At 43.2% G+C, this 12,452-nt stretch overlaps 1 protein-coding gene across 3 annotated transcripts in view; it reads right to left on the bottom strand.

Annotated features, from left to right (window-relative positions):
* Positions 1-10,684, bottom strand: part of PRICKLE4 (prickle planar cell polarity protein 4) — a 131,700-nt gene extending 121,016 nt beyond the window's left edge. Inside the window, exon 1 of one of the 3 annotated variants that reach the window (XM_069756386.1) lies at positions 10,550-10,684. In XM_069756386.1, coding sequence (XP_069612487.1) covers positions 10,550-10,586 — 37 coding nt within the window. In that variant the 5' untranslated portion in view covers positions 10,587-10,684. Of the gene's footprint in view, positions 1-10,489 lie in introns of all 3 variants that reach the window. The other 2 variants (XM_069756385.1, XM_069756384.1) reach the window with 2 other exon arrangements.
* Positions 10,685-12,452: the final 1,768 nt, after the last annotated feature.

The following is a 12,452-nucleotide window of genomic DNA, read 5'->3' as shown; positions in this document are numbered from 1 at the left end:
ACGGCGCTGTGGAAAAAGTCCATAGCGCCCCCCAGAGGCCGATTTTCTCCGGGGTCTCGGCTGCCGAGGGTAGCCGAGACCCCAGAGAACATTATTCGGGGGGTTTTTAACCCACCCCGCATTTGCGATCGCCGGTAATTAACCGTTTACCGGCGATCGCAAAAAAAAAAAAAAAAAAAAAAAAAAAAAGCGATCTCTTTTTAATTTCTCTGTCCTCCGATGTGATCGCACATCGGAGGACAGAGAAAAGGGGTCCCAGGTGGCCCCCCAATACTCACCTAGCTCCCCCGATGCTCCTCGTGTCTCCCGGTGGGCGCCGCCATCTTCAAAATGGCGGGCGCATGCGCAGTGCGCCCGCCGGCCGGCACCGGGAGAATCTTTGGGGTCTCGGCTGCCGGGGGTAGCCGAGACCCCAAAGAGCACCATCGGGGTCGGTATTACCGACCCCTGTTTTGCGATCGCCGGTAATTAACTGTTTACCGGCGACCGCAAAAAAAAAAAAAAAAAAAAAAAAGTAAAGTGTAATTCTCTGTCCTCTGATGTGATCGCACATCAGAGGACAGAGAAATAGGGGGATTCGGGGACCCTAGCATACTCACCTAGGTCCCTGGATCCTCTTGCTGCTCCTCCTGGCCGCCGGCAGCAGAACATGGCGGACGCATGCCCAGTGCGCCCGCCATCTGTCTCCATCTGCCGGCCGGCAGGAGAACAGCAGTTGGGGCTAAAATTAGGGTTAGGGGTAGGGGTAGGGTTAGGTTAGGGTTAGGGGTAGGGTTAGGGGTAGGGTTAGGTTAGGGGTAGGGTTAGGGGTAGGGTTAGGGTTGGGGCTAAATTTAGGGTTAGGGTTGGGGCTAAATTTAGGGTTAGGGTTGGGGCTAAACTTAGGGTTAGGCTTCTTTCACACTTACGTCGGTACGGGGCCGTCGCAATGCGTCGGCCCGACATACCGACGCACGTTGTGAAAATTGTGCACAACGTGGGCAGCAGCTGTAGTTTTTCAACGCATCCGCTGCCCAATCTATGTCCTGGGGAGGAGGGGGCGGAGTTACGGCCACGCATGCGCGGTCAGAAATGGCGGATGCGACGTACAAAAAAACGTTTCAGTGAACGTTTTTTTGTGCCGACGCTCCGCCAAAACACACCTGATCCAGTGCACGACGGACGCGACGTGTGGCCATCCGTCACGACCCGTCGGCAATACAAGTCTATGGGCAAAAAACGCATCCTGCGGGCACATTTGCAGGATCCGTTTCTTGTCCAAAACGACGGATTGCGACGGAATGCCAAACGACGCAAGTGTGAAAGTAGCCCTAGGGCTAGGGTTGGGGCTAAAGTTAGGGCTAGGGTTGGGGCTAAAGTTAGGGTTAGAGCTGGGATTAGGGTTAGGGTTTGGATTAGGGTTCGTATTAGGGTTAGGGTTGGCATTAGGGTTACGCTTGGGATTAGGGTTAGGTTTGGGATTAGGGTTAAGGTTAGGGTTGTGATTAGGGGTGTATTGGGATTAGGGTTAGGTTTGAGGTTAGGGTTGAGATTAGGATTAGGGGTGTGTTGGATTTAGGGTTTTGATTAGGGTTATGGTTAGGGTTGTTTTGGGGTAAGGGTTGTGATTATGGTTAGGGTTAGTGATTAGGATTATGGATGAGGTTGGGATTAGGGGTGTGTTGGGGTCAGGGTTGGAGCTAGAATTGGGGGGTTTCCACTGTTTAGGTACATCAGGGGGTCTCCAAACACGACAGCCAATTTTGCGCTCAAAAAGTCAAATGGTGCTCCCTCCCTTCTGAGCTCTGCCGTGCGCCCAAACAGTGGGTTACCCCCACATATGGGGCATCAGCGTACTCGGGATAAATTGGACAACAACTTCTGGGGTCCAATTTCTCTTGTTACCCTTGTGAAAATAAAAACTTGGGGGTTACAAAATCTTTTTTGTGGAAAAAAAAATATTTTTTATTTTCACGACTCTGCATTCTAAACTTCTGTGAAGCACTTGGGCATTCAAAGTTCTCACCACACATCTAGATAAGTTCCTTGGGGGGTCTAGTTTCCAAAATGGGGTCACTTGTGGAGGGTTTCTACTGGTTAGGTACATCAGGGGCTCTGCAAACGCAACATAATACCCGCAGACCATTCTATCAAAGTCTGCATTCCAAAACGGCGCTCCTTCCTTCCGAGCTCTGCCGTGCGCCCAAACAGTGGTTTACCCCCACATATGGGGTACCAGCATACTCAGGACAAATTGGACAACAACTTTTGGGGTCCAGTTTCTCTTGTTACCCTTGTGAAAATAAAAATTTGGTGGCTAAAAAATCTTTTTTGTGGAAAAAATAAATATTTTTTATTTTCACGGCTCTGCATTATAAACTTCTGTGAAGCACTTGGGCATTCAAGGTTCTCACCACACATCTAGATAAGTTCCATGGGGGGTCTAGTTTCCAAAATGGGGTCACTTGTGGGGGATTTCTACTGTTTAGGCACATCAGGGGCTCTCCAAACGCGACATGGCGTCCGATCTCAATTCCAGCCAATTCTACATTGAAAAAGTAAAACGGCACTCCTTCTCTTCCAAGCTCTGCGGTGCGCCCTAACAGTTGTTTACCCCCACATATTGGGTATCAGCGTACTCAGGAGAAATTGCACAACAACTTTTGTGGTCTAATTTCTCCTGTTACCCTTGTGAAAATAAGAATTTGTGGGCAAAAAGATCATTTTTGTGTAAACAAAAGCGATTTTTTATTTTCACGGCTCTACGTTATAAACTTCTGTGAAGCACTTGGGGGTTCAAAGTGCTCACCACACATCTAGATAAGTTCCTTAAGGGGTCTAGTTTCCAAAATGGTGTCACTTGTGGGGAGTTTCCACTGTTTAGGTACATCAGGGGCTCTCTAAATGTGACATGGTGTCCGATCTCAATTCCAGCCAATTCTGCATTGAAAAAGTCAAACGGCGCTCCTTCACTTCTAAGTTCTGCGGTGCGCCCTAACAGTGGTTTACCCCCACATATGGGGTATTGGCGTATTCAGGAGAAATTGCATAACAAAATTTATGGTTACATTTCTGTTTTTACACTTGTGAAAATAAAAAAAATGGTTCTGAATTAAGATGTTTGCAAAAAAAAGTTAAATGTTAATTTTTTCCTTCCACATTGTTTCAGTTCCTGTGAAGCACGTAAAGGGTTAATAAACTTCTTGAATGCGGTTTTGAGAACCTTGAGGGGTGTAGTTTTTAGAATGGTGTCACACTTCATTATTTTATATCATATAGACTCCTCAAAATGACTTCAAATGTGATGTGGTCCCTAAAAAAAAAAAATGGTGTTGTAAAATGAGAAATTGCTGGTCAACTTTTAACCCTTATAACTCCCTAACAAAAAAAAAATTTTGTTTCCAAAATTGTGCTGATGTAAAGTAGACATGTGGGAAATGTTATTTATTAACTATTTTTTATGACATATCTCTCTGATTTAAGGGCATAAAAATACAAAGTTTGAAAATTGCAAAATTTTTAAAATTTTCGCCATATTTCCGTTTTTTTCATAAATAATCGCAAGTAATATCGAAGAAATGTTACCACTAACATGAAGTACAATATGTCACGAAAAAACAATCTCAGAATCAGCGGCATCCGTTGAAGCGTTCCAGAGTTATAACCTCATAAAGTGACAGTGGTCAGAATTGCAAAAATTGGCCTGGTCATTAAGTACCAAATTGGCTCTGTCACTAAGGGGTTAAACTAGCCAATGCAAACCCCTGAAAAGCTAGGACAGCATATGGATGGCATACCAGGACTGTTCATTTTTTCTATTTGATAGAAGAAGCTTGAAAAAAAAGTTTGTTTTCCATGAGAAAGACTGATGATTAAACACTAAGGCCGGCGTCACACACAGCGTAAAACAATACGGTCCGTATATTACGGCCGTAATACGCTGAAAAGTCCCGAAAAAAGTGGTCCGTAGCTCCTCCGTAGGCAGGGTGTGTCAGCGTTTTTTGCGCATGGCATCCTCCGTATGTAATCCGTACTGCGTGGTTTTCTCGCAGGCTAGCAAAACCAACATACCGCTATAGAAGTGATCCATGTGTCCCAAAAAGAAAAGAAAATATATATATACTGTATATATATATATATATATATATATATATATATATATATATATATATATATATATATATATATATATATGTCAGTAGACACATATATTAGAGAGAAAAGCCGGTAATTCAGTGCGGTGTACAGTAAAATCACACTGACAGCTTACAGTAGAATAGGTAGAATAAATGTGTACACATAGAATAGGTATATATATATATATATATATATATATATATATATATATATATATATATATATATGTCAGTGAGACACATATATGTATATATATTAATATTTATTCCAGCGCTAGACAGCTTGAAAGCCGGTAATTCAATTACCGGCTTTTTCCTTCTCCTTCCTAAAACCCGACATGATTTGAGACATGGTTTACATACAGTAAACCATGTCTTCTCTCCATTTTTTTTGCAGATTCCACACTACTAATGTCAGTAGTGTGTATCTGCAAAATTTGGCCGTTCTAGCTTTTAAAATAAAGGGTTAAATGGCGGAAAAAATTGGCGTGGGCTCCCGCGCAATTTTCTCCGCCAGAGTAGTAAAGCCAGTGACTGAGGGCAGATATTAATAGCCTGGAGAGGGTCCACGGTTATTGCCCCCCCCCTGGCTAAAAATATCTGCCCCCAGCCACCCCAGAAAAGGCACATCTGGAAGATGCGCCTATTCTGGCACTTGGCCACTCTCTTCCCATTCCCGTGTAGCGGTGGGATATGGGGTAATGAAGGGTTAATGCCACCTTGCTATTGTAAGGTGACATTAAGCCTAATTAATAATGGAGAGGCATCAATTATGACACCTATCCATTATTAATCCAATACTAGTAAAGGGTTAAATAAAACACAAACACATTTTTTAAAATTATTTTAATGAAATAAAAACAATGGTTGTTGCAGTATTTTATTCAACGCCCAATCCAGTCACTGAAGACCCTCGTTCTGTGAGTAAAAAAACATAATAAACCAACAATATACTTACCCTCCGCAGATCTGTAACGTCCAACGATGTAAATCCTTCTGAAGGGGTTAAAACATTTTGCAGCAAGGAGCTGTGCTAATGCAGGCTGCTCCTCACTGCAAAACCCCAGGGAATGAGGCTAAAAATAGATCAATGATCTATATTTAGCTTCATTTGCGGTGAGGCGCCCTCTGCTGGCTGTTCGTAGATCGTGGGAAATTACCTAGAAAGCTCCCTGGCTTTCTAGGTAATTTCCCACGATCTATGAACAGCCAGCAGAGGGCGCCTCACCGCAAATGATGCTAAATATAGATCATTGATCTATTTTTAGCCTCATTCCCTGGGGTTTTGCAGCGAGGAGCAGCGTGCATTAGCACAGCTCCTTGCTGCAAAATGTTTTAACCCCTTCAGAAGGATTTACATCGTTGGACGTTACAGATCTGCGGAGGGTAAGTATATTGTTGGTTTATTATGTTTTTTTACTCACAGAACGAGGGTCTTCAGTGACTGGATTGGGCGTTGAATAAAATACTGCAACAACCATTGTTTTTATTTCATTAAAATAATTTTAAAAAATGTGTTTGTGTTTTATTTAACCCTTTACTAGTATTGGATTAATAATGGATAGGTGTCATAATTGATGCCTCTCCATTATTAATTAGGCTTAATGTCACCTTACAATAGCAAGGTGGCATTAACCCTTCATTACCCCATATCCCACCGCTACACGGGAATGGGAAGAGAGTGGCCAAGTGCCAGAATAGGCGCATCTTCCAGATGTGCCTTTTCTGGGGTGGCTGGGGGCAGATATTTTTAGCCAGGGGGGGGCCAATAACCGTGGACCCTCTCCAGGCTATTAATATCTGCCCTCAGTCACTGGCTTTACTACTCTGGCGGAGAAAATTGCGCGGGAGCCCACGCCAATTTTTTCCGCCATTTAACCCTTTATTTTAAGAGCTAGAACGGCCAAATTTTGCAGATACACACTACTGACATTAGTAGTGTGGAATCTGCAAAAAAAATGGAGAGAAGACATGGTTTACTGTATGTAAACCATGTCTCAAATCATGTCGGGTTTTAGGAAGGAGAAGGAAAAAGCCGGTAATTGAATTACCGGCTTTCAAGCTGTCTAGCGCTGGAATAAATATTAATATATATACATATATGTGTCTCACTGACATATATATATATATATATACCTATTCTATGTGTACACATTTATTCTACCTATTCTACTGGAAGCTGTCAGTGTGATTTTACTGTACACCGCACTGAATTACCGGCTTTTCTCTCTAACAGCGCTGCGTATTTCTCGCAAGTCACACTGCTTGTCCGTGTGTAATCCGTATTTTTCACGCTTCCATAGACTTTCATTGGCGTATTTCTTGCGCAGTACGGTGACAAACGCAGCATGCTGCGATTTTGTACGGCCGTAGAAAGCCGTATAATACTGATCAGTAAAATACGGCAAATAGGAGCAGGGGCATAGAGAATAATTGTGCCGTATTTTTTGCGAGTTTTACGGACGTAGATTCTGCGCTCTTACGTCCGTAAAACTCGCATGTGTGACGGCGGCCTAATAGTAATTAAAAAACCCACACAACACCGACCACTCAGTGATAAAAATCATATCCAGAACACAGACTATTTTTATTATAATAAATGAAAAAAAAAAAAACAAACAAACCTGAATTAAGGCCAATATTAGAAATGCCAAAAAAGGACATTGAGAATTTTAGAATATTTTAATAACATTTATTGTTTGTGCTGCATGACAGTAACACTTGAAATACCTTGTACTACGAGGCACGCAATTATAATACATTTAAAGGGACACTGTCACCTGAATTTGGAGGGAACAATCTTCAGCCATGGAGGCGGGGTTTTGGGGTTTTTGATTCACCCTTTCCTTACCCGCAATATTGGATTGAAGTTCATTCTCTGTCCTCCATAGTACACGCCTGTGCAAGGCAAGATTGCCTTCTACTACGGAGGACAGAGAATGAACTTCAATCCAATATTGCAGCCAGCATGCAGCCAGCAAGTAAGGAAAGGGTGAATCAAAAACCCCAAAACCCCACCTCCATGGCTGAAGATTGTTCCCTCCAAATTCAGGTGACAGTGTCCCTTTAAGAGCCTATCCCATTAAAAACTAGGACAACAACGTTTGATGCAATTCTCATTACAGGCTCTCATTCAGGACAGGGCTACACACAGACTATTTTGGTTTCAAGTAGCAAAACCATTGCCGTCCATAGTAATACTCCACATTCTTATGAGTTCTTGATACAGAACGTTTACTGAGGATTAATACAAGCTGATGTCCATTCATTTCTATTGAAGAGAAGCCAAATGAGTCTAGCCTGCACACGATCGCTTACATGTGGTACCATGACCAAGCACTCGCACCAGGAATCACACTCATGACTGGGTGGGCTGCGACGCCCGACATCCCCTATAATATTACACTGGTCACTAGAATACTTAAATGGCACCAGTCACACATGGAATTTTAGTGTCTTTCATTCAATTTTTTTTCCACGTTTTGATATATTATCCACAGTTACGTGCCATACAAATCTACTATATAATCATCTAAGGGGCACTTCCGTCTGTCTGTCACGGAAATCGCGCGTTGCTGATTGGTCGTGGCCGGCAGTGCCTACTCTGTCAGTGCCCCCTCCAGTCAGCGCTCACACAGGGTTAATGGCTGCGTTACACCACGTTATGACGCAGTGTAAAACAGTCCGTTAACGCTGCTACTAACCCTGTGTGACCAACTTTTTACTATTGATGCTGCCTATGCAGCGACAATAGTAAAAAGATCTAATGTTAAAAATAATAAACAAAATAAAAAATCATTATATTCTCACCTTCCGTGGCCTTTCCCGCTGCTCCTCGCGACGCTCCAGTCCATAAATTGCGGACCGCAATGCATTCTTGGGACCGAAGTGTCACGAGGAGCATCGGTAAACGCCTGGCCTGGATCCGGGGGCCGACGGAAGGTTAGTAACTATTTTTCATTTTCTCTTTTTTTTAATTTTTTTTACAGGGATATGGTGCCCACATTGCTATATACTACGTGGGCTGTGTTAAGATACTACGTGGGCTGTGTTATATACTGAGTGGCCTATGTTATATACTGAGTGGCCTGTGCTATATACTACGTGGCTGTAGTATATACTACATAGCTGTGTTCTATACTACGTGGCCTGTGTTATATACTGTATGTGCTGTGCTTTATACTACGTGGCCTGTGCTATACACTATGTGGGCTGTGCTATATATTACATGGGCTGTGCTATATATTACATGGGCTGTGCTATATATTACATGGGCTGTGCTATATACTACATCTCTGTGCTATATATTCCTTGGCTGTGCTATATATTCCGTGGCTGTGCTATATACTACGTGGGCTGTGTTATATACTGCGTGGCCTGTGCTATATACTACGTCTCTATGCTATATACTATGTGGCTGTGGTATATATTACATGGCTGGGCAATATACTATGTGGCCTGTGTTATATACTGCATGGGCTGTGTTATATACTACGTGGCTGTGCAATATACTACGTGGGCTGTGGTATAAATTACGTGGCTGGGCAATATACTACATCGCTGTGCTCTATACTACGTGGCCTGTGTTATATACTGCATGGGCTGCGCTATATACTACGTGGCTGCGCAATATATTATGTGGCTGGGCAATATACTACGTGGGCTGTATGCTACTTGGGTGTGCTATATTTCTCTGCTGTATCTGTGCATCATGAATCGTGGTATGTGTTAAAGAGGGGGGCCCACTGAGACTCTTTTGCCCAGGGCCCTCAAAAACCTGGAGCAGGCCCTGGCTTCACTGATTGGTCACGCCCGGCCGCGAACAAACTGCGACTGGCGCAGTCCGGCCGCGAATTGGCGTGGAATTTGAACCACGCTTCGCTAATTGGTCGCGGCCGGACGAATCCTGTGTATAAATTGCATTAGTCTGAAAACTTCATAAACTACATACATATTCTAGAATACCCGATGCGTTAGAATCGGGCCACCATCTAGTCTAGCTATATAATCGTCTAAGGAGTGCTTCCGTCTGTTTGTCTGTCTTTCTGTCTGTAGCGGAAATCCCGCGTCGCTGATTGGTCGCAGCCGGCCGCGACCAATCAGTGACAGGCTTAGTCCGGCCGCAAATTGGCCCCTCCCTACTCTCCTCAAGTCAGTGCCAGTGTGTCGCCCCATCCCGGACCAACTTTTTAGTATTGATGCTGCCTATGCAGCATCAATAGTAAAAAGATATAATGTTAAAAATAATTTGAAAAAAATATTTTAAAAAATTGTGCTATTCTCACCTTCTGCCATACACCGATGCGCGCGATGCTCCCGCCAGCTTCCATTCCCAGAGATGCATTGCGAAATTACCCAGATGACTTAGCGGTCCGCCAAGTCATCTGGGTAATTTCGCAATGCATCACTGGGAACGGAAGCTGGCGGCACCATCGCGCGCATCGGGACAGCTTCGGTCGACGCCAAAGGGTGAGTATATAACTTTTTTTTTTAACAGGGATATGGTGCCCACACTGCTATATACTGTGTGGCCTGTTATATACTGCATGGCCTGTGTTATATACTGCTTGGCTGCTATATACTACACAGGCAATGTTATATACTACGTGGCATGTGTTATATACTGTGTGGGCTGTGAGATATATATATATATATATATATTTATTAGAATACCCGAAGCGTTAGAATCGGGCCACCATCTAGTACCGTATAAAATGACTCAGTAAACTCACTCTGTCCAAACTGTTACAGCTTCCTAAAACACCATAGAAAAGTGATATTGAAAAAAATATTTAATTTTTTTCAATTATATAAAACCTTTTAGTGTACGATTTATTTGTTATTTGATCCTTCTCAGTGGACATTTGTTTTATCTCCTCTATGACACAGATGTGTTTTGATTGCACAGCATCCCAGAGGGGCAACAATAAGCAGATGCCCACAGAGAAGTTCTGTGGCAGATAATCACATGGTTGAAGGGAAAAATTCTGGGCTCTTTATTACTAGGGGGCACAACAACAACAAAAAAGAAACTATGTGACATAATCAGTGAATCTGGAGCACTAAAGGAGGTGCAAAGAGTCCTCTCATAGGTCCTGCAGGTATCACTGCGCCTATAGTGAGGACCTGTGGATTACCGAACGTTTCCGAACCACCCAGAGCTAAGAGCTTAGCCTAGCCTGGCATGTACCAGCCTTAGAGCAGACTGGTGCCCTAATGACAGCAGCAGGTTGATGACATGACATTTAGTTGAAATTAGCAATTATATAGTTCTTATAATACCAGTCCTGACTTATCTACTAGCAGCTGTAGAAAGTAACCTGCCAAACGTCATCCATCTACAGTCATCAACATGACAAATGCCAAGAACACACCCGTGACAGCCGGGTCTATCCGGTGCCTGCTGCCTCCCCTCCATGGTCCCTGACACTGACCTGTGTCCAGGAGGTGACAGAGACGGGACGCCGCCATCTCCGCCTGCTGCAGGGGCTGACTGGAAACGAAACAGGATCTGTGACAGACCAGGAACTACAGTCATCTACCTGCCGGTCCCTCCTCACGGGGACTTCAGCTGGTAAGCAGCCAATAGCAGCGGAGGGCGGGAACCTTTCAGCGCACTCATTGGCTGCGATCTCTGAGCTGCCTTTTTACCGGCTCAGACACCACCTGACGGTCTTTCCTCGGCTGTCTGTGTAGTGTGTACTAGTCACTCACTGTTTGTGGCGTGCGCTCTCACACCTCAGCGAGGCATGTGCTGCTGGTGGAGAGATGAAATTGTCGTTTCCGTATAGGGCATAAAGAAATCACATTACACAGTCCCTTTTGTATGCCTCGCATTTGTTTTAACCCCTTTACCCCCAAGGGTGGTTTGCACGTCAATGACCAGGCCAATTTTTTACAATTCTGACCACGGTCCCTTTATGAGGTTATAACTCTGGAATGCTTCAACGGATCCCGGTGATTCTGACATTGTTTTCTCGTGACATATTGTACTTCATGATAGTGGTAAAATTTATTTGATATTACCTGCGTTTATTTGTAAAAAAAAGGAAATTTGGCGTAAATGTTGAAAATTTCGCAATTTTCCAACTTTGAATTTTTATGCAATTAAATCACAGAGATATGTCACACAAAATACTTAATAAGTAACATTTCCCACATGTCTACATCCGCACAATTTTGGAACCAAAATTTGTTTTTGTTAGGGAGTTATAAGGGTTAAAAGTTGGCCAGCAATTTCTCATTTTTACAACACCATTTTTTTTTAGGGACCACATCTCATTTGAAGTCATTTTGAGGGGTCTATATGATAGAAAATAACCAAGTGTGACACCATTCTAAAAACTGCACCCCTCAAGGTGCTCAAAACCACATTCAAGAAGTTTATTAACCCTTCAGGTGTTTCACAGGAATTTTTGGAATGTTTAAATAAAAATGAACATTTAACTTTTTTTCACAAAAAATTTACTTCAGCTCCAATTTGTTTTATTTTACCAAGGGTAACAGGAGAAAATGGACCCCAAAAGTTGTACAATTTGTCCTGAGTACGCCGATACCCCATATGTGGGGGTAAACCACTGTTTGGGCGCATGACAGAGCTCAGAAGCGAAGGAGCGCCATTTGACTTTTGAATGCAAAATTGACTGGAATTGAGATGGGACGGACGCCATGTTGCGTTTGGAGAGCCCCTGATGTGCCTAAACATTGAAACCCCCCACAAGTGACACTATTTTGAAAAGTAGACTCCCTAAGGAACTTATTTAGAGGTGTGGTGAGAACTTTGACCCACCAAGTGCTTTACAGAAGTTTATAATGCCGAACCGTAAAAATAAAAAATCATTATTTCACAAAAATTATCTTTTCGCCCCCAATTTTTTATTTTCCCAATGGTAACAGAAGAAATTGGACCCCAAAAGTTGTTGTACAATTTCTCCTGAGTACGCTGATACCCCATATGTGGGGGTAAACCACTGTTTGGGCGGATGGGACAGCTCGGAAGGGAAGGAGCGCCGTTTGACTTTTCAATGCAAAATTGACAGGAATTGAGATGGGACGCCATGTTGCGTTTGGAGAGCCACTGATGTGCCTAAACATTGAAACCCCCCACAAGTGACACCATTTGGAAAGTAGACCTCTTAAGGAACTTATATAGATGTGTGGTGAGCACTTTGACCCAACAAGTGCTTCACAGAAGTTTATAATGCAGAGCCGTAAAGATAAAAAATCATATTTTTTCACAAAAATTATCTTTTCGCCCCCGATTTTTTATTTTCCCAAGGGTAAGAGAAGAAATTGGACCCCAAAAGTTGTTGTACAATTTGTCCTGAGTACCCTGAT

Source organism: Ranitomeya imitator, chromosome 3 (genome assembly GCF_032444005.1).
Source record: "Ranitomeya imitator isolate aRanImi1 chromosome 3, aRanImi1.pri, whole genome shotgun sequence".
NCBI lineage: Eukaryota > Metazoa > Chordata > Amphibia > Anura > Dendrobatidae > Ranitomeya > Ranitomeya imitator.
The sequence above is the reverse complement of the archived record's forward strand: the minus strand, read 5'-3'. Positions and strand labels throughout refer to the sequence as shown.